Genomic DNA, 23,492 nt, shown 5'->3' on the forward strand with positions numbered 1-23,492 from the left:
TATAGCAGAATTGCAACCATACAAGAACAGGGTCACCAGATTTTAGCAACCATTGATGTGAAAGACATGTTCTTTATGGTTCCCTTGCAAGAAACAGATAGGGACCGCTTTGCCTTTACCTGGGAGGGTGTACAATATACATTTACATGGCTTCCCCAAGGCTATTGCCACTCACCAACCATTGCTCACTATGCATTAGCCCAGAAACTAAATCAGATCACTCCTAAAGATGGAGTAAAAGTATATCAATATATTGACGATGTGCTAATTGGAGGACCAGATACCACTGTGGTGGGACAAACCCAGAGAGAAATCATTAGTCACTTGGAGAATTTAGGGCTCCAAATTCCTGCCGAAAAGGTACAACTCCCATCACCTGAAGTAAAATTTTTAGGTATCTGGTGGAAAGGAGGGACTGTGTGTATACCACCCGAAACCTTGTCCACCCTCGAACAAGTGAAAATGCCTGAAAATAAGAAAGAATTGCAGCATGCCCTAGGCTTGCTAATGTTTTGGAGAAAACACATCCCTGACTTTTCTATCATAGCTCGCCCTTTATATGATTTAACCCGTAAAAGAACTGCTTGGGACTGGACACCTGTCCATGAAGAGGCTCTGAAATTATTAATTTTTGAAGCAGGGATTTACCAGGCCTTAGGGCCAATACATCCAACAGACCCACTCCACATAGAATGGGGTTTTGCAATTCATGGGTTATCTATACATATGTGGCAACGTGGCCCTGAAGGTCCTACCCGTCCTATAGGATTTTTCTCGCGTAGCTTTAAGGATGCTGAAAAACGGTATTCAGTTTGGGAGAAAGGACTCTTTGTGGTTAACCTAGCCTTACAGGAAGCTGAGAGAATTATACGACAGCAGCCCATCATCTTACGAGGACCCTTTAAGATCCTGAAACCAATATTGGCTGGAACTCCTCCCCCTGTAGGAGTAGCTCAGCGAGAAACAGTAAGGAAGTGGTATGCCCAGTTAGACCACTACTGTCACACTAGACAGATAGAGGAGGGAACACCCAAATACAGGAATGCTCCAAATACAGGATCCCCCTTCTGATCACCCAGATACAGAACCCCCTCCATCGTACATCAAAGTGGCTCCTCATTTTAAACCCCATTTAACAAATGTGTGGTTCACTGATGCTTCTGCAAAAAGGGAAGGAAAGACGTGGAAGTATCGAGCAGTAGCATTACATATTGATTCAGGGGAGCATATGATAACTGAGGGAGAGGGTAGTGCCCAAGCAGGGGAGTTAGTTGCTGTGTGGAGTGTAGTCGTTAAGGAAGCTGAGACAACAGAACCAGTATACATTTATACTGACTCCTATGCGGTGTTTAAGGGATGTACTGAATGGTTACCGTTTTGGGAACAAAACCAATGGGAAGTAAACCAAGTGCCAGTGTGGCAACGAGACAAATGGGAAGAAATACTGAATATCGCCAAGCAGAGATCTTTCTTGGTAGGCTGGGTTGCTGCACACCAGGCAGGAAATAACCCGGCTCACCTCCTAAATAACCAAGTAGATTCCTTAACACGTCTAGCCAGTCTTGCCATCGATGGTGAAGCAGAGAAATGGGAACACCTTCTGGAGTGGCTGCACGTGAAGCGTGGCCATTCAGGAAGTAAAGACCTGTACAAAGAGGCTATTAGTAGAGGATGGGCTGTTACACGAGAATTATGTAATACTGTTATTTCTGCATGCGGTCAATGTCGAGTTCATTTGGAAAAATATAACCCTTTAAAGGAGCAACCCCTACATTTAAGGACAAACAAAGGTTTATGGCAAACGTGGCAAATTGACTATATTGGCCCCTTTCGGGTATCAGAGGGAAAACGATATGTGTTAGTAAGAGTAGAGGTGGTATCAGGACTAACACAAGCTGAAGCTGTATCCAGAGCCACAGGAGAAAATACAGTGAAAAGTCTTAAAGTATGGTTTAGCTGCTTACCCAAGCCTCAATCAATTCAATCTGATAATGGGAGCCATTTCACTGCTGGAGTGGTGCAAGAATGGGCTAAGGGTGAGGAAATCCAGTGGGTTTTTCACACCCCTTACTACCCTCAAGCTAATGGTATTGTGGAGAGAACAAACGGACTTCTAAAACGAGCTCTGAGGCCCCATGACCCAGGGTGGGCCTTGCGAGTACCAGAAGCAGTATACTGAGTCAATAGCCGGTCGGGGGCAAATGGCTGCCCCCGACTCCTAGCATTCTGTCCCACACCTCCTTCTATTGTTCCAGGGACGAAAAGTGGCAAAGACCCTGCACACTTGCTCCACTATGCTGGACAACCAGTATTAGTGGAACTGCCCACTGTGGGGCAAGTACCCCTAACCCTAAAGACGCCCCTTAACCTTTATTCCTGGGTAGCCACAGATGCCCATGGGAAAGAGCATCGTATCAATACCCGATGGATTGTCCCATCCTTCTAAGTGGACCTTCATGTCCTGAATTAAAGTTGTTCCGATGTTAAATGGCTGATAAGAATATGTTTTTTCTGTATCCCACTGGCTGGATTCTAACAAGCATATCAGTTAAGATGCACAATATAACCCCAACCCTCTGCTATAGTACTAAAACCATAGCTGCTTGATGGCCTGCTTATGTTTTTGTTACTCTGACTAGTGATGCTGTGTTGACTTCTCAGAATTCCTGAGTTGGGGGGAGGACACAGAGAGCTTGGCAGCAGACAATGTTGGAGTTCTTGCAGCGGCACCTGCGCCACGTAAGAACAAGAGGTTGCTATAAACTTATTAGCCTTTTTACGCACGATGAACACATTCTGCTGATCTACGGATACTTTAATCAGAGCAATTCCAGTCAAGAGAGCTTGAAATTTAAGGCTAGTTTGTATGCATCTATAATACGTAACACATCCTGCACATGGCCTGTAGGAGGTTGTTTTACAGAAGCTGCATGAGCGCCTCGGAGAGTGCACCTCAGCCTCTCGGATGGATCCCAACCACTAGCAACACTGCTTGACATCTCCTCCAATCCTATCCCTTTAATGATTGTTTATTTTTGTATATATTTTGCAGGTTATCAGAAGCCCACGGCAGGACTTATGTTTTCACTTGATGAGTGGGCCATTATCTGTATTGTTTGGTTGATTTTGGTTGTGATATTCTTATGGTACAACAGGGAAAGATGGTTTGGAACTCCTTCCTCCTTGCCTTTCTTACTTTTGGTGCATCTGGACAAGGAGAAAGGGCCTCCAATTTGGCTTGGGAAGTGATACAAGGATTCATACATGTCTGGAATAGAACAGATCAGGGGATCTGTATTCAGATTCCTACTTCTGCCGAGCAGGGGATTAGATTCGGTTTGATACCCATGAGGCTCAATATTGGAAAATATAATATGAGCAATAGCATTATAGGGTTAGTAGATGCTCCGTTTGAGTATCAATATCGAAGTGATTATACCTCCTCTGGCAGATGGTGGCGAGATGAAGCAGCCTTCTATGAGATCCCTCGGGACATGGGGTGGCCTGACTTAATAAACAAAACTTGTAAGCAATGGAGATTGGAGGTCAGTCGTGAAATTGGTATTAGTCATAGCCCGCCGTGTCCTCCAGGATTCAAGGAAGCCTATTCCAGACGATTCCCACCTTCTCCATCCTGGTGGAGAATAACAGGATGCCCTTCCTATCACAATATATCTTGTAATTTAGTGCCTTTTTGGCCTGCTTCCCCGGAAATTACCCCTTTTGAATTACAGTATAATGTAAGATGGGATTCAGCTTGGTGTGTTCACATACCTGACAGGAAGGGACAATATCCTTCAGTGAATAGCGCCCACACTGCTTGGGGATGGTCAGTGAAACACATGTTAAAAAACCAACCTCTTCACTTATTAAAGAAAGAATTTGTGGGCACGCCCAACCCCAATGATGCCCATTTGTTAAACTGTACCCACATTATAGATTGTACCACAGGCGCTGGCAATCCCATCGAAACATGGATCAGTTTGGAAGTTAGAACCTTAATTCGAGATATGTGCACCTGTTGGGGATATCCTAATTTTGGATACCGAAACCGGGACAACCAATGTAATCAGATCACCAATAATGTTAATATCTGGCTAAAATGTGGAATTCCCATTAAGCACTTCCCAAGACATAAAATAGAAGAAGATAATCAAATACCCCGGGGAGACGCAGCTACTTGTCAAAACGCTTTGTATGCCGCCCCTGAGGGGACCGTCTGGGGGTGCTCAGATGGGAAAATGTACTCGCACTTGAATGTTATCAAACAGGCTGGATTGCGGTGTGGTTTGGGAATTCCTACTATGTGTCCCAGGCGAATCTTTGAATATACCACACCACCTATTCACAGGAAAAAACGAGAACTTGATGACCCAAGTAGCACCCAGAAGTGGATTCAAAGCATTCTAAAACCTGATTATTATACCTGGGGACAGAAAGTATCGTTAGAGCTAGAAGCATTCTTTGCACCATCTGGGTATATTGTTCGGCATCAATGGGTGCTAGAAAACCTAACTTGGCAAGTACATGTATTAAGTAATTGGACTCGATATGCCTTTGGGGAACTAAATCTGCAAGTGCAACAAGTATCAAAAATGGCGTTACAGAATCGTTTAGCCTTAGATATGTTATTGTTAAAAGAACAAGGTGTGTGTGGTATGTTAAACTTGACTGAATCCGAATGTTGTATTACCATTCATAATGCCACAACCTCAATTGAAGAAGCCAGGGCAAAGATGAAGGAGATTGCCGACCAGACAGGGGAACTCTTCCATGCAATGCAACCAGCTGACTGGTTTGATGGCTGGAGTCCCAACTCATGGCTACATTCCATTTTGGGATCCTTGGGACTGACGGGATGGGGAAAATGGCTTGTAAATATTGGACTTATGATATTAATTGGATTTACATGTTTAATAGCAGGCCTTGCCATAGTAAGATGTATGATTAGCCGCTTGCTATCCTCAGCTGTCTCTCTCTCTTCTCCTACTGTCCGCTATGTTAAAATTACCACAGAAGAAGATGATATGAACGAGAATCAAAGTACAGCGACTGTTTGAGCCACGGGGTGGTGTGACGGTCGGACAAATTATAGTCAATGTCTCAAACATTCGTTAAAGAACTTTGGTGGAGAAAACGGCCTCTGTAAAAATGCTGGAGTTTTGTGAACAGGACAATGTGGCCGGAGGAGAGGGCCCCCCGGAGGGTGGGACCGCGCTTCTCCAAAGCCACAATTCCTTATCTTAAGTGACCAGGAGAAGGAACACAGCATATGCACCTGGAGGAGGAGGCCCCACGGAGGATGGGACTGTGCTTCTATCTTAAGCGGTCATGCCAGCAGAAAAAGAGAGGCAACTCTGTGATGAACGCCCCCCCCCCCCCCCCCCCAAAGCTCTCCGACCGATTCCAGAGAACCCCGGGAATGGGACTGCGCATGTCGAGACCATCGACTAACACGCTATAAAAGAAGGGAGAACAAGTTCTCAGCACGCGCCCTCCAGAACTGGATCTCTACGCTGGCTGGACCAACACTGGACCCAGGACTGGTGAAACCCTTTCCTTCTCTCTTTCTTTCTTTCTCTCTTTCTCTCCCTCCCTCTTTTTCTTCTCTCTTTTCCACAGTCCCTACACCTCATCCTTTTAAACATAAACCGTTGACCAAGTCTGAGACTAGAAGTGGACCTAGCCGCCCCTGGGCTCCTCTCTGAGAAGGAGTCCAGAAAGCAAGGGGGTCTGCTCTGAACCTCGTGACTCAACGGGAGGGCTCTCCTTCTGACACAGTTTCATGTTCCCTTTTCCATTTCATTTTTCTATACTTCCCTTCTCTTCTCAAACAGCGGCTTAACGACATGTTGCAAGGTTCATATTGATAAGTTCACTTGTACTTGGGCAAGGTTATCTAGGTTGAATAAATGTTGATTGTTGTTTGAACTCCCCTGGTGTCGTTTCACCTTAATTCTGACAAAGGAAATCCACGAACCTGAGTCGCTCCAACTCTGGGACACAACAAAAGCATAACTGACTTTAGCTTTGTTTAGCAAGTAAATGTTACAAAACATTTGTGATAACTGTATACTTAGCTCTCATTAAACTTTACGAAAGACTTTTCATAATACTTGCACGCTCCCATCACTCACACACAAGGTAAAATGGAATCTAACAGAAGCATACATTGTTAACAGGCATTAGAAAAGGATGGTTACATTCCTCCTGTCCTGAATATTGTTTGCTTTAAAAGGGAATAATAACAGCCTTAATTTCTGTTTTTCAATTACAAAACAAAATTTGCAATAGCAGAGCTGTAATAAAGTAAGATACCAAGCTGTAGCTGTAACAAGCCACTGCACTGTAGCTTACAGGTTGGACTAGATGATCTTTAAAGGTCCCTTCCAAACCAAACCATCCTGTGATTTTATGTAACTAACAGAACTGTTCCTTCCTTTGCTTGTGAAGAATGATATCCAGAAAACCTGGAAAGCTTTCCCTCCTTCAGATTAAACTGAGCCACATCATGCAGCAGCCACAGCTAGAGTGCTGCAAAGGTTGTGAAACATTCAAATTGCTATGTAATTTTTTTCCCGACTTGCTTAGGAAAGAATTTAGTTATTTTTGCTCTTTTATTGAAAGATAACTGTATTTCCTGAATTTCACATGAAAGCTGCTAAACACACAAAACCAGAAAGCAGTCCAATTATTTAGGCTCCTGCAAAAGTTCTTAGCAATTAGATATTTATATTGAGGGGCTGGCCTACATCTAGTGTTACCTAAGAGTGCAAAACGTACTGGGGAAGTATGAGAAATAGCCCCAGCAAATTAAAGCACTATTTAAAATAAGCAACAAGTTTCAGATCTCAGTCTTAGCAACAGTTTAAGTAGTAGCTTTTATGCTTAATTAAAGTTATTTCTTCATAAAGAGAAAGGTTCTTGTTTTGAGTAAGTTTATTACTTTACAATCTGTGCAGTCTGAAGCTGCCACCTTCTTAAGGGTGAACAATTGACTTCATAAAGCCCACAGAATTGTAAAGTGGTAGCCAAATTTAATCAGGTAAATAAGAGAAAACAATCCCAAACTACAGTTCAGTTCAAGGCCTGCTCTCAGGATTGGATTTGTTACAAGTAATTCATAAACAAGACCAACAGCTTAAGACATTTGCTTCCAGGAAAAGACCTTAGACCTCTGCAAGCTAGCCTGCTCTTCCCAGTCCTTACAGGTTTCTCTTCAAACTCTTCCAACAGCTCTAATCAGTCAGAAGCATTCTTTTACAAAATCTTCAGCTAGCAATCACATCACTAGTTTAGGTTACCCACCTTTATTGCACTTCCTCTTGAAGATAAAGATGAAGATAAATTCTTGACATCCTTACAAAAAAGATGTATTCTTATTCTGGAAAAGAATCCTAGCTGCGGCTGCATCTACAGACCAACAGATTGACATTCAAATAGAAGTGTTACCTCTCTAACAAAAAGATACCTACATTGTAATAATATTGAAGTTTCCTCAATCTCAACCTATACCTTTATAATTTAAATCTATACCTTTATAATTCTAAAAATATTCCTATGTTTCAAATAAAACAACTTCAGATCTCCACTACATTTTTTACATTTAAAAACATCAGAAATACTCACCCCACACACCAGCAGCTGAAGATTTATTCTGGTTTGGTTCCCTCTCATATTCAGGGTTCAAAGACGGCTGAAAGATATTTTTTTAATAATAGTAAAACTAAGACTTGAATTCTGGGACCAATGAAATAAAGAATCACAATAATATCAGCAGTATGATCTCTGCTGTCAAAGTTTTTTAAATGGAGACAGACTAGACACTTTCCCTGTGACCCAAATAGGTCAATGCTCACTTGTTGCTCTTCTCCAATAAAACATCTCAGGCAGCAGTCAATAGCATTACATGAACTATCTAGAGAAAACAAAAACCAGCGATGTATGGTTCTTCAAAGAGGAAGCGCACCCTTCCTCTCACATTCTACGATTCTAGGTTGAAGCATGGGATCTCAAAGGGCCATTGGCAGGAAGATCACTTTGTTAGTACTTCAGATTTCCAGTAAGGTAATTGTGTAGAATTTAATACATACACATACCACAGCAAACTGGAACATAACTGTAGTTTCACTTAAACACTTAAGTGACAATAATAAACATATAATGATAAAAACTGTATATAAAAGGAGAAACAAGCTAGTGGGCAAATGACTAACACCCTCTGACCTATGGGAAGGGTGATCCCTTATATGACGATCTTAAACTCATGAAATCTCATGAAGTAGCTTGTAATAGACAAAATGGCACTTGCAGAAACAATGAAACCTTGTTTATTATAGTTACAATTAACTTACAAAATCCTCAGCCTCAAACTGTTTGGGTACTTCCTTGTCTTCACTTTTCCCAGTTTCATTACTAGGTACATTGTTTTCATGCAGTCCATGGCCTTTTCCACAGTGGAAAGCACTGGCACGAGCACGGGAACCTCCACCATGGTATCCCCCACGATGGTTTATATTTTCTGTACAATTTCTGCCTTGTGAACGCCAACCATTCCTCTCTTTTCTCCAAAAATGTCCTTAGATTTTTAAAGAAATGCAATTAGAAACAATTTTAAAAGAATATTCTACTTTTGTAAAATTCTTAGAGAAGTTAAATCAGCAGCTCTATACTCTGGGATGCGATAGCATAGTAAACTTAAGTTTCCATTCACATAAGCAGCAGGGAAAAAAATCTTACAAAACAGTGCCAGACAAAGAGGCTAGTAGTCCAACATTAAGACAAGTCAACCTCCTTTTCTGGCTGCTCATTTATATGTTGTTGGCTATAATATTAACACTTTTACTCTTCTTAAGAGAGAAATACACCTGGCAACTTTCAAACACTTTCAACACTATTTTAACCAGCCCCTGATCATCACATCCTCTCCCAGAAGATCTGTCTTTCCATTACCTCTATTTTACTACAGAATAAGAATTCAGTAGTATAGTAGTGGTACCATAGTAGAGCTATTATCATCAGACTTCTTTTCTAGCTGGAGTGCTACAAAGCAATAATGTAAACATATTCAAAATGTTCCCATGAAAGCTAAATTATACCTCCATTAGGCCGTCCAATGTTAGGATCAAACCCATCTGAAGAGTTGTGTCTTCTGCGATTTGCTTCATAATGATTCTCTGCCCACGAAAAATTTTCAGAATGTTTCTCAAACTTCAGTGATGACTGTAAATGAGCACAAGTGGTAGACCTGAGATATCTGATTAATAACAAAGCTGAATTATCAGAACTGTAACATGCACATTACTCATGGTATATACAGTTCATTTATAAAATTACTTTGAATGACAGACAATGCAGCAGTCCTCAAGTATGCAAGTATCTTCAGAGCTGTGTCACCATCTCCCAGGCTAGCAAAGTGGAAGCTGTATCTTCTGCTCCAGGACACTGAAAGAGCACTGAGGACCACGCTTGTGACACAAGGTAAAAAACCCAAATGTCTATTTTGTTTTGGCAGCAGAACAGAGCACAGGTGACATGTGTTGCAGCAGAGGAAAAATAAAAAAAAAGTAAGAAAGGACAGGAGATCACAGTGTGGAAGGCAGAAAAGAAGTCTGGGATCTTGATTTGGGTGTTCAGAGACTACACATGTGCATTCCATAAAAAGCAAGGAGTAACTTCCACTGGAGGCAGCTGTACCCAAAAAAGGGCCAATTTATTAGTCTTGCCATTATAACTTAATACGGCAAATGCAACTAGTTATGAAATACAAATAAAACCTAGAGTCGAAAGGGTACAGATTCACAAATATACTTCAAATTACCAGCTTACAAATAGGCACTCTAGAAATTTTAAAGAAATAAATCTTTAATATGTCAGTAGAAAGTACTTTATAAACTAAAACCTTATATTGAGAACAGCACTCAGAAATAAAAATACATCCTGACTAGAACTCATACCTAAGGGAATTAAACCAAAAAAGATCATCTCTTACTGCAGCTGTCTTCCCTATTCCTTCTATCTGGCTTTACTATTTTAACACTGTGACATTTCTTTTGCTGTTACACGTTAAAAATTCAAGAATACATTTTCACTCTGCAAAAGTAGTGCTTAGCCTTACTGTTGTTCACACCACACATCTCCCCAGTGAGCCACGGCAAAGGGCTGCCGCACAGCCAGCGTTTGATGCAAATGAAGCACAGCCCCCTTCCCTCTCAGCAGACTTACTGTGTGCATATATGTCCATTGTATTGCACACGTACAAGAGATCCAACACCTCCCAGGGCCACAAGAGCTACAAATGCATAAATGCACAGCTGTGTGGAAATGTACTGTGTCAGCAAATTAAGCCTACTGATTCCAGGGAGTATCAACTCTACTGCACTTGAACTATCAACTTTGCTGCCTGAAGTCCACGCTCTCTCCAGACTGAGTAACATTCAGGAAAAAAAGTACAGTAGCAATGGTGTATGTCTGAAAATGAAAGCCCCAAGTTTATTTCAACAGGTATTATCCACTAACATCTAATCAAATTATACTAATATTTAAAGTACTCCACTGATCAAGGGCAGGGGCAGGGGGGGAGGGGAATCACAGTAATAGGTTTAACTACTTTGGAAAACATGTTGGAGAAAATTATTTCCTCCTTCCCATGTTCCCTGCCCCCGCAAGAAACAAATCACACACAGCAAATGATACCCAAGTTCTACTGACAATGCCCCAGCAGAGCTCAAGGTGCTGTTCAAAACTCACTGCTTAAAATTCAAACTCAAGTAAGCAAAAGATACGTTTAAAATACAAAGCATGTATTTCCAAACCATACAAAAGTCAAATGAAAAGGGATTGCCTTTTCAATTTGAGACCTAGGAAGTGAATTACTTTCTTGACAAACTTGGAAAGAAGAAACCAAAAACCACCAGAAACTATCAAAAGGTCTAGGTAGTTAAAAAATTATCATAATGAATCTCAATATTTAAGTAAAAAAATAAATCCTTATAAACAAATTTTGTATAATCTGCCAAAAATTTCAGAAAGCTCCAGATCTGTTGATCATAGATGAAATTTTAGAAGATAGCTTCATGTATTCACATTTACATATGACAACCTTCTAACACTGCCTTTGGAGTTTGACTTTAATTTTTTTGTATGAACTTTGAAGAATAATCACGTTTTCATGAAGTATAACTGACAGCAGTTTATATAAAATGTTTGAGTTGGACGTGATACAAGGAATCTAAAAATCTCTAAATTGTGTGCAAATATCATGCAGTTTGCATTTTCCCCACATGATGGAGGCATCAGTCTATCAAGCCTCTTGTAGCAGAGACAACAGTAAACTTTGTAATCAACAGGAAATCTATTGGCAGTTTCTGGAAGTTGAGAAATTATTTGACTAGGTTTAGCCATCCAAGAAAGAAAGCAAGCAACATAGATTTTTGAACTATAAGAAGTAGTCTTATTGTTTAACATGAAGTAAAAGTAAGCTTGCAAAAACTGAGTTTACCAGTCTGTCTGCAATCTCCCCATACAAGTTTTACAACAATCCTTTACGAAAAGTTTCATCCATATCCCAAAATGGCTTCACTATTCACAACAACTTCCCATTTCCATCTACCCAACTGCAATACTGCACTGACACAAATAGAGTAGTTCCAGACCTGAATGAGAGCTACTGAGCAATGGATACCCAGCTATTTAAGTGGGCTTTGCTACATAAGTGACAGGGAGATGATATAAAAGCTTATACTTAAGAGGAAATCATCAGCAATAGGTGAGATAGATTTCAGTCAAGCTGTAATCTACATCAGTGACAATAAGAAAGCTCATTCACAATCCCAGCCTCATGGCATCAGGTTTTTCAGTGCTAGCCTTTACCTATATATGGAAAAGCCTTGGCTACCCAGGATCAGGGGGGAAAACAAAGCTCCTAAAGATGCAATTCCTAAAAGTGCCTCTTCAGGGAAATAGAAACTGACAGGGCAGAGTTCAGTTTCTCCTTCTCAAGTCTAAATGTTGTTGATACCATAGCCTCACCCCAGCTCCATTCTGCATGAAACACGAGACACCCCACCTTCCTCACCTCATCCTTCCTCTTCATCTCCATCCCTCTTACCTGCTCTTCTCTTCAGCTGTTTTGTTGATACATGGGAATCAGAAATAAAAATCTATTCTAGGCAATGGAGGGGATAGGGAGTGTCATGGTTTAACCCCAGCCAGCAACTAAGCACCACGCAGCTGCTCACTCAATTCCACCCCCCACCCAGTGGGATGGGGGAGAAAAATCAGAAAAAAAAAAAAAAGTAAAACTTGTGGGTTGAGATAAGAACGGTCCAATACAATATAAAAAGAAGAAACTAATAATGATAGTGATAACACTAATAAAGTGACAGCAGTAACGATAAAAGGATTGGAATATACAAATGATGCACAGTGCAATTGCTCTCCACCAGCCAATCGACGTCCAGTTAGTCCCAGAGCAGCGATCCCCCCGCCCCTCCCTCCCCCCAGTTCCTATACTAGACGTGACACCACATGGTATGGAATACCCTGTTGGCCAGTTTGGGTGAGGTGCCCTGGCTCTGTCCTGTGCCAACTTCTTGTGCCCCTCCAGCTTTCTCGCTGGCAGGGCACGAGAAGCTGAAAAATCCTTGACTAAACATTACTTGGCAACAACTGAGATCATCAGTGTTAACAACATTCTTCTAGTACTGAACTCGAAACATAGCACGGCATCAGCTACTAGGAAGACAATTAACTCTATCCCAGTGGAAACCAGGACAGGGAGCTGCAACATTTGAGACCTGTCTTGTAGAGGAATGACAGGACAAGGCTTATTCTGTAATCTAAGAATTACTACACATCAGATAGGACCAGAAAGACTTTGCAAGTGTTTAATACTGAACATGCTATATATTACAGAACGCTGATCATTAAGAGAGGTGGTAACACAAGGAAATAAGCTGCATTTCAAACAATGAAGCACAAAGACTATAATGGAGAAAGCAGACAGCTACAGAGTTTTTAAGACATGCAAGAAAGTCTAACTAAACTCTTTGAGGCAAAGAATCATACAAAAGAACAGGATCCACAACATATGCTTACGATGAAATTTCCCACAATCCAGGAATGAGGTGACAAATACAACCCATACCTCAGACATATTCAAGTGGTACTGGAGTAGTTCTGAAACATACTTTTACCCTGCTATATTGACACTTTGAGCATGCAGGAAAAGCTCTTCCAGGAGGTTCTTGAAATACGTGGTGAAGATTGTTTTGTAATTGTGAGACCATATTAAACTAAGCTCTGATTACTCTGCAATTGAAAATGTATTAAATTGGAAAAACAGATCCAAAGAGTTGAATATATCAGAAGTCAAGTAGAATAAAAACAAACAGATCACAGGAACCATCCTGCAACAGATAGGCCTGATGTTCCCAGAACAGCAACTGAGAGTTGCTGACAGACTGTAACAAACAAAGAAGCTAGGTAGGTCAGTGTAGAAGAAAGATAAATAGAGCAATGTGAATAAGGACATTCAACTACTTGACTAAAAAAATGCATGTGTGTGTGTAGACATATATAAGCAAAGCAATGGGAACACAACTAATACTGATGGCTAACTGTGCATTTAACAATAGCACAAGCCTATTTCTGTAAGTTTATAAAGGCTAAACATTTTCCATGGACATGAAAGACAGCAGGAAACTTACACAAATACATTAAAGTAAGGCAATGCCTCTCTCATAGCTGCAGATACTGATACCACATTCAAAAGATTATCATGAAGACAGATCTACAAATAGGGAAATAAATCACAGGAGTTTGAATACCCAGTGCTGTCTCTGCATTCGTACAAATTGAAAAGAGTAGAAGGATAGGCCAGAAAAAAAACATTTATGAGACAGACATACTCACTACTTCCTATTATTTACAAGTATTTACAAATCCTAACGATTCAGAGATTGCTATTTCCTGTTTCCAAGCTAACTGTCCTATTGTATAGAGTAACAATAGTCTAGATGAAACAACCACAGTGAAGATGCACAACTATTTGAAAGTGCCACACTCCACCAGTAGTAACAAGCATCCCACCAGCAACTGAATAGCCATTTCAGAAGGTCTATTTCAAAAGCATTCTATCATCCACGTGATTTAAAAAAAAAAAAATACTAACAGTTCTGTAAAATTTATAAGATGCAGAGAGAAATTAGAAGCAAGAACATCAAGCACGTGCCTCTGCCTTGGTACTTCTAGCACAAAATGCAATAATTCATTTTAAACTCCTGATGAAGGCAATCTTAATACAACAGCAGCTCTGATAATACAGCCAAGCACATGCTTCTTTCCATGCACTCAGCTCTCAAGCAAAAAACTCTACTGGAGGTATGAGCTTGACAACCGCAGTACAACTACTTAAATCACAACAAGACTAGCTAGATATCATCTGTTATCACCCTATTCATAAAGAGATTTGCATTTTTACTACAATCGAGGTTATGACATTCAGACTGCTCTAATAATGAGAGTGCCTGTTCAAAACAAAAACAAAGAACATACTCTTGTTGATGATGGTGGAGTAGGAAAATTAAGCCAGGCTGGAGCAAAGTCATGCTGCGCCATTTAGGTCCAGTCTCTCCAAATCAATGAAACAAGGCTTCAGCACCTCATGGCAAGTCCCTGTAATTGGAAAAAGAAGAAATGAGTACTTCTCAGATGCTTATGTTACAAGAGGATTACACTTATGGTGTTTTGATCACTATTTCCCTTCTGTGTTCTGGTATTATTTTCCTCACACAGATCTGGTTTAGAATCTAACTATCCTCATCTCATTTATAGCATCACATTTGTGCTTTTATTACCAAAGTGTCACACTAATCAAATATATCACAGGTATAATGAAAATACAACTGTAACATACCTTCCTTTACTTCCTCTTACAAATGGGATGAAGCATCTTGCACAAGGACTGATCCAGAAAACTGTGACAAAATTAGCTTGTTGAAATACTTTCTGGTACTATCTAGAACGGATTTCAGGAGCTACTTCATTAGCTTCCTAGAAGAAGCTGATTTTATTAATTATTCCCTAAAAGTTAGTCTCAAAGGCCATATTAAGGCTCCTTATGAAAAAACTAGATGCTCAGGGCCACCACAAACCCCGTATTATCTCTAGATTCAGTGAAAAGAGAGTCTACATGTCCAGAAACAGTGTCAAAATCCAGTAAAATTCTCTAGTTTGAAAATGGGCTAGAGAAAGTAATGGCTTAAGATTAAAACCCAAGAATACGTTTTCTACCCCACACTCTCCCCACAGGTAGGAAAACATCTCTCAATATGCAAAAGAATGCAAGAAAATGTGAACTATATTACCCGAAGCTGAACTATAGCACAGAAAGGAAAATGGATGAAACATTGCCTGAATCATAGGGGCATCTGAATCATGTTCTGCAGCTAGACACTGCAAAATCATCAGTGATTCAAAAAGATTTTAAGTATGACATACACACTACTAGAAATTCAGCTAGTGAAAACATAATAAACACCCACATTCATTTCACAGGGAGACCCAAATAAAAGTGTATTCCACATCTCTGCACAACAGAGCGCAGATCTGTTAGTCAGCATAGACATAGTTCACTAATCTAAGGTCGCTGCAACACGAGTAAGTATTAGTAAGAGCTGTGGAATCTGAACTTGATAACTGATAATTATTGTTGTATTCTGGCCTGAACCAGGATATTGCAGACTTCCAGTGACAGATGAGAATGTTCCAGCTTCTAAAAGGAAGTCAAACGGATTTGTAAGTGTTAAACTGCACTTAGTTCAGCTGATAGTTTCTTTTTATGCTGTGAGCTCATACTTAGGTTTTTAGGTACCTCTGCTATCAGAGTTAAACTCTAAGGTAAGATGCACAAAGTCTACTATCATTAAATAGAGACAAGTTTAAAGGTATGTCACACCCAAATAGCTTGCTGAAGTCATCCAAAACTATCTTCTAAATTAACCTCAACAAAAATTCCAGAGAAACTTTCTGAAGAATCCAATTATTTCAGACTACTAAAAAACAAGTGAAAGAAGTTCTAATGAATCACAGAACCATCCAAAAAATGGCTTCTCTTTCTAACAGGAACCAAGTTCACTTTTAGTGATTAATCATGTTCAGCAATGACATAGAAACAGAAAAGGGTATATGTTTACAGATGAACCAATACAAGACATGCTAAATTAAGAAACAGCAAATTAAATGTGAGCAGACTGCAGCAAGAAAAAAATTTTTTTCTCCTTCCCCCCAGGCACAGTTCTCGTCTCCAAGCAGGAGAATCATGAAATCTTTAGAAAGGATCAAGACAGGTATTAATACTGGAAGATCAGCACAACCACAACAACAAAATCTTCAGACCAAGGCACTTACAGTCTGAAAAACAAAGGGAGAGATTAGGTTTATACTGAGTAAGAACATAACAAAGGATCCAAGAAGTATTACCAAGTTATTGGTAAATCAGCTATTAGGTATGGGACAACAAAGGCACTAACAATGTGATTTCTTAATAAATTCATCTTACTGTTCTTAAAAAACTAGTCAAGCTTCCTAACACTACTGCTTATACAACTGCCATGAAAAGAGTTTATTCATAACTCACTAACATCCCTACCTTTTACCTTTTGCACATAAATCAAGGGTTAGGCGAGATTTGGCGATCATCAAGTATCTGAGGACTGGAAAGGTCTGTTTTTTTACAGAGCTCTGTCCACAGCTCACTGATACTGGGTGTATATTTCTTCCTGCAAAAATTATTCTAGAAGCAGATTCAGGTCTTCCTCATGTTCTCAGTTCTTCAACTAAATGCTCTAAAAAGGTTTTTCATAGTGCTGCTCTGTCAGATGAGTCAATCCCTTTCCTACAAAGGGGTATAGTGAAGCAGTAAAGACAGACACCTGGGCCAAAACTACACAATAGTCAGACTGCGAAGTCAGCAGCAGAATATCGGTAAATTTCAATAAGCCCATAAAAGAAAAACCACTTTCAGGCCTAATTCTTCCAGCTAGTTTTGATAAAAGAAGAACAGTAAAAAAAGCACAGATGTATTTTTAGAACACTACCTGACTGGCTTTACAGTTAAAGACTACCAAGAAAAGCAACTGTTGAGGATACTGACCTCCACACCACCAGAATCAAGAAAACACTTTCTCTCATCTGCTTGTACATATTATTGGTCTGGCAATTAGACATGGGAAAATCAAGTATTTTCATTATTAAACCTTACTAACTTTCAATAGGCACAAACACCCTAGCCATAATTGAATTGGGAAACAAAGAACAGATCAGGAAAGGACAAATATTAACATATTTTCAAAAACTGTATTTTAGAGTATATAGCCTACCCAGCTTTAAGGTGGCAACTCCATGTTCTACCTTCATAAATACTCTTACAGATGCTATCTTTGTGACTTTGCCAAGAAGTTTGTCCTAGAACATATTTTAATATAAAAACATTTTCATTACAAGCATGAGCTCCATTTTGATGATCTGGCAAATATTCAATAGCTCTAGGATACTCTTCATTCTCAGAAGATATTTTTGGTAAATTGAAAACAGATCACAAAAAGTGAGAATGGGATGCAGCAAAACCAGTCTGCTGCCACAGGCAGGATTTACTATGCTCAAACCCTTCATGATCACCTAGGTTGCCAAACACCAGTTTGTTCCTTGCTTGCTTTCCAGCTTAAAACAGGTCAACAACTGAGACTACCATGTTATTCTGCAACATGTCCCATCACTAGAAAGGTTCCTTCTACCAGGTCTGACCTTAGTCTTTTTTCCTGCTAGTCAAGTCCATTACCTAAGCTATCCCCAGCAGTCAGAGACATTTCTGCATTGTGTCCCCCAAAGTCTTGCAACCTCTATTCAGATTTGTACTATCTACAGATTTAACAACCATACGCTCTATTTCATGATGGAAGTTATTAATAAAAATACTGAAGAGACTTCTTTGGAAATGTACTTGACACAGCCTTCCAGCTTGACATCAAACAAGAGCTGCCTTTATAAAGGCTGAAGAGCCACTAAGGCAAATAGGTAACACTGATCCACAATGTACTTTAGAAGAACACTTCTGCCTTTCAGAAACATAGGACTACTTTTAAAATAAATAAATTTTTTTAAAAAATGAAACAAACAAAAAAAAAATTAAAGTATTTGAATAGAATGAAAATCAGTAGTATGCACCCATACAAGCATTTACAAGAAACTGCTTTAATTATACGGACAGACAGGAAGAACGCATTTGTCTGCTAGCAAGCCTTCTCTTAGGTACACATCACACAATAGATCAACTGCTGTTCACTAACACTGATAAAACAGCTGTTGTACTCCCAGCATTAATACAGCTATCAGAAGTAAGCTTACTGAGGTATACCACAGATCCGAACACAATTCCACTGCTTTCAGAAACTCTCTCGGTAACAAAAGAGGAGGCCCAAAATTTATCACTGGATGTTTAAGTCACCATTCCCTAGCAGCACAAACTCAAAATAAATATGCCATTCTTTAACCAAAGTGTCATAAAAGCTAACTTGGCTCAGGTTGTCTATTACTGAAGCAGAGCTGCACAATTCTGCAGCTCTAAATTCTACAAAATGTAGAAAGGTAAGAAAGATACTGAAATACTGCTACCCTCACTCATGCTATTAACACTCAAATGCATTTAAGTTTCTTTAATCAGACTGGTCAAAATATTCACTCTCATCTCAGCAATAGCCTCTAGTGTCTGATTCAAGTACTGTGTAGTGACTTCAGAAAGTCTTCCAAAGCCCATAAATTTAGATAAAATTTATGTTTTGCTGTGTTGTGGATAGTAGAATAGTTTACAGCAAAGAAAAAAAACTGTTCTTAAATGTTACTTCTTGTGGGGGATCAGAGAGAAATCTGTAAAGCATTTTGTTTCAGGTAACTTGCAATAATTATTCCAATACCCAATTACATAAAATTTAATTCTATAGTTTTGTGAAGTATGATCTTCAATAATAAGGCAGTGAATGCCAAGGAATAATGAACAGCTGGTTCCAAGTGATGTACAGTGAAGAGACTTGTCATAAACGTAACTCAGTCATCCACTCTGAGACACATTAGCAGCCGAAGTAAGAACACTGCACCAAGTATGCTTAACCAACATCCAAAAAAAGTTGGGATGGTGTTTTTTATAGTTGAGTCAATAAGGTCCTTTTGTGACAGAAAATGTTTTTCACCACTGTTAAAGCAGCTGGAAACACTACTTTTTAAACAAACTTATTTGTGTCAGCTGAAGAGCATTCAGGAAAATTTAATATATTACCTTTGTTTTAGAAAAAGAAACAACATGCTGAGAAAAGGGAAGCAGAAAGCCAGTGCATGAATCAGGAGTCAAGACATCTGTGAAAAGGCTAAGAAAAAACACCTAGAGTCAACTCCCAAAACTCTCCAAAAAACAAAAATTGAACTCAAACAACTATCATTAGTTTAGCTTGTGCTTACCAAATTAAATTAAGAAATCAAATATTAAACAGTATAGCCTATTTTCCCCTGCCCTGGTTTCCGATGGGATAGAGTTAATTTTCTTCTCAGTACCTGGTGCTACTGAGCACCAGCTCAGTACTACTGAGCTCAGTACTACTCAGCTCAGTGTGCTACTGAACAGTGTGTTTTGGATTTGCTGTGAGAATAATGTTGATAACACACTGATGTTTTAGTTGTTCCTAAGTAGCACTGATCCTAAGTTACGGATTTTTCAGTTTCCCATGCTCTGCCAGCACGCAGGTACACAAGAAGCTGGGAGGGAGCATGGCCAGGACAGCTGACCCAAACTAGCCAGAAGAATATTCCATACCATAGAACATCATTCTCAGTATATGAATTGGGGCGAGTTGGCCAGGAGGTGTGGATCACTGCTCAGGCATCGGTCAGCAGGTGGCGGGCAACTGCATTGTGCATCACTTGTCTTTTCTTGGGGTTTATTTATTTATTATATTCCTTTTTCATTATTATTATTATTATTATTATCATTATTATTTTCTATTATTATTATTGTTAGTATACCATTTTATTTTACTTTAAGTATTAAATCGTTCTTATCTCAATCCATGAGTTTTACTTCTTTTTTCCCCAATTTTCCTCCCCATACTACTGGGAGGGGGGAGTGAGCGAGCAGCTGTGTGCTGCCTACTTGCTGGCTGGGTTTAAACCATGACATCCCTGCACTACTACATTCTTCTTTCTTAAATAATCACAGAAAAAGATACAAGTAAAATCACACTTAGAATAACAGCACAGAATTCTAAAATTTTACTTGGTGTAATAATGAACTATTTTGGTGATCAGGCACAAGAAAAGTCTTAAGAAAACTACTTGGCTTGCTTTGCCTCACAAAATGAGGATGTAGGATGTATTTAAACAGTGCTTATAGATATTTGACGGAGTAAATTCCACCAAGAAGAGAGATGACTTAATCCAAAACACCATAAGAATCACAAGAAGATACCAACCATAGTAGATTTAGGCTGGACACAGAGTCCTGAAGATCAGAAGAACAAGATTCTGGAACAACTTTAAGACTTAAGACAAATACTTGAACCTGTCAATTTCTATTATGGTCTAAGTCAGAAACTAATAATTGTAACTGAAAAGTTTAACGTGTAGCACAATGCATGTACACAAAGATAACACTGTAATAATTAATCCACTTTTTCCCCCATCTTAGGTGGTAACTGATGAGAACACTGTTTCCCCAGCAAGTTTTTTCCCCTCTCTCCCTTGCTACTTGAAATCAATATAGTGTTTAAAAACCAAACTTTTTAAGCATGAAGACCACACACTACAACCAAAGTATAAATCACATCCTTTTTTTTTTTTCTGCAATAACACAGATAGAATTCGATATGGTAAAGCAGAAAACACCCTGTATTCATGAACTTTCGGATTAGCTTACTTCCAGACTACTTTAGCAAAGTGCTTCTTCAAGCTTTATCTTATATTACAATTTTCACATTACCTGCAAGCTTTAGTTCACTATTGCTGGGACAAAATACAGAATCACCAAATTGACTAACATTTAAGTTTTGTTTTCAAAGCTTGTTTGTAAGCTAAAAACCCGCATGCAGTTAGCACATAAAACAGGGGCATGAAATATATAGATCAAGGAGATCCAGCTGAACAAACTATCCAAAACAGTGTTCTGGAATACATCTCAGGTTTAACAAACACAGTTTCTCGCATTTCAATAAAATTTGCATAATTTCTTGCACTAAAAATAATTTATTTTAAAATCTTCCCCACCTAGCCCCATGTTCACCAAGGGGGTGGGGGATGGGGGGGTGGAGAGGGAGGGAAGGGATGGTTGCTCACTCTCATACCATTTGTCCTAAATTAGGGACTCCTGCCACCACAACTGTGTAGCTTACAGATTTCACCCTCCTTCACTCCAGAACAATTTCACCAAACAGGCAGGCTGGCAATACATGGCAGTAGTTTCTAATCACTAGTGAAGCATGAGAGCATTACAGGCTAAGCATAGTCCAGAACCCTAGCAAGCATCTATTAGTCCAGCTTGTATCTCTGTGTAGCACATCAAAAGTGGAAATACAGTGCAGTTGCATACCAGACTCATAACAGACAGAGTAACTGTAGAGTGACTACAGACAGAATTGGGTGCATTTATTAACTCACTTAGCTGCAACACCAAACCAGGAAGCAGTCATGCTGCCAAAAGTTATGGAGCAAAAGGATAAGGTGAGAAGACAGACCTAGATTTTTATTTTCCATGCCAGGCATCTATAAAATGCTTGAAACAATTAGACCTGACAAAGCTTTAAAATAAAAAAAAAAAAAAAGCTCCAACTCAAACACTGGAATACTTATGATCTAACCTCACTTCTTTCATATATTAGAAATTTGTATGATATCTCCTGCACTGCTCCTGCTAACACAGTGGAATGACCGTAATTTCCTTTACAAATGTCTTCAACCTGGCCTTAAACATATCAAGAAAACAAAGGCTACTGAGGTCTGGAATAAACTGGTTACACAAAAAATAATTTAAGTGATCACTCCTGCTCCCTTATAAAGACAATCCTTTATCCAGAATTTCTTCTGACATCACTTCCATTCATCAAATCTTTCCAGCATCAGAAATCCTCTCTCTCTCTATTTGTCTACTTACACAACACTAAAAATAGCCAGACAGTATCTCTGGAAGTGCATAATACTCTTCAGGAGTTGGAAAAGGTGATTCCCATGAGAATTCCTCTCAAGGGAATCTCCGCACTGGCTGTGTAAGTGGACAAGAGAGCCCACAGATGGCAGGGGAAGGAGGCAGAGGGATAGGGTGGGAAAGAAATTATCTTTTGGGATATTGCAAGGGCAAAGAGCAGAGCAAGCAGATGTAATCAAAGCATTCTGAATTTTAGTTCCATGTTTTGTTTTCTATAAACAAGTCAAATAAGAAAAAATGAGCCTGATTATTAAAGTACAGAATCTTGAATGGGCTGTGGCCTATAAGGTAATATGCATTCTGTGATTTTTTGAAACTATTTTCATTATTTGCTTTAAATAGCTCTAACTAGAGGAAATGCATTTAGTACCGCATCTTTAATATATTTAGTTATAAAGACTGTAACAATTTTGCAACTCATAAGACTCAAGTGTAAAAACATGTAACTCTACCTTTTATTTTCCCAGTTCCACACCCATTGCAGATTACAGGAGGAATGTCTCAACAACACAACTCTTCAATTTATCACAGACAAGGTTATGAACTTTAAGCATCACTTTGTAACGAAGCATTGCTACCTTGTACCATTCTTCTAAGGGCATACTGTATACTTGTCCCAACAGTTTGTAGTCCCATCAGTAGCATTAACAAAGATAAAGTCTCCCTCACTGTTTTCACCTTCACAGTATTTTACATGAGAAAAATATGAGTTTGATAGCTTACCAATTTTAAATCTGGAAATTATCTTCTGAAAATTAAACTATAATATCCAGAGAATGTTCTGAAAGACTGAGAACCAACTTGCACTTCCTTAGAAGATCAAAAAGAGTATCAGCCTCTCCCTATAAGAAAGATGCTCCAATCCCTTAATCATCTTTGTGGTCCTCTGCTGAACTCGCTCCACTAAGTCCATATCTTTCCTGTACCAGGGAGCCTATAATGGGATACAGGGCTCCACATGTGGCCTCACCAGGGCTGAGTAGAGGAGAAAGACAAGCTCCCCTCAACCTGTTGGGAACACTCTTCCTAACGCAGCCCAGGGAGATGTTGGCCTTATTTGTTATGAGGATGCATTGCTGGCTCATGGTTGGCATGCTGACCAACAGAACCCCCAGGTCCTTCCCTGCAGTCCTGCTTACCAGCTAGTCAGCCCCCAGCATGTACTGGCATATGCAGCTACAACTCCCCAAAGGCAGGACTTTGCATTTTCCCTTTGCTGCACGTCACGAGGATCCTCTGTCCAGTTCTCCGT

General features: G+C 39.6%; 1 protein-coding gene across 14 annotated transcripts in view; it reads right to left on the reverse strand.

Annotated features, from left to right (window-relative positions):
* The window catches only part of GPBP1 (GC-rich promoter binding protein 1), a 47,644-nt gene that overhangs the window by 14,706 nt on the left and 9,446 nt on the right, over nucleotides 1–23,492 (reverse strand). For 8 of the 14 annotated variants that reach the window (XM_041120805.1, XM_030004880.2, XM_030004876.2 and 5 more), the window contains 4 exons: nucleotides 14,557–14,676; nucleotides 9,099–9,222; nucleotides 8,355–8,578; nucleotides 7,630–7,696 (listed from right to left, as the gene is read on the reverse strand). In XM_041120805.1, the coding sequence (XP_040976739.1) occupies nucleotides 7,630–7,696; nucleotides 8,355–8,578; nucleotides 9,099–9,222; nucleotides 14,557–14,619 (478 nt within the window). In that variant the 5' untranslated portion in view covers nucleotides 14,620–14,676. The remainder of the gene's footprint in view (nucleotides 1–7,629; nucleotides 7,697–8,354; nucleotides 8,579–9,098; nucleotides 9,223–14,556; nucleotides 14,677–23,492) is intronic. The other 6 variants (XM_041120799.1, XM_041120801.1, XM_041120800.1 and 3 more) reach the window with 1 other exon arrangement.

The sequence above is a fragment of the Aquila chrysaetos genome, chromosome Z (genome assembly GCF_900496995.4).
Source record: "Aquila chrysaetos chrysaetos chromosome Z, bAquChr1.4, whole genome shotgun sequence".
Taxonomy (NCBI): domain Eukaryota; kingdom Metazoa; phylum Chordata; class Aves; order Accipitriformes; family Accipitridae; genus Aquila; species Aquila chrysaetos.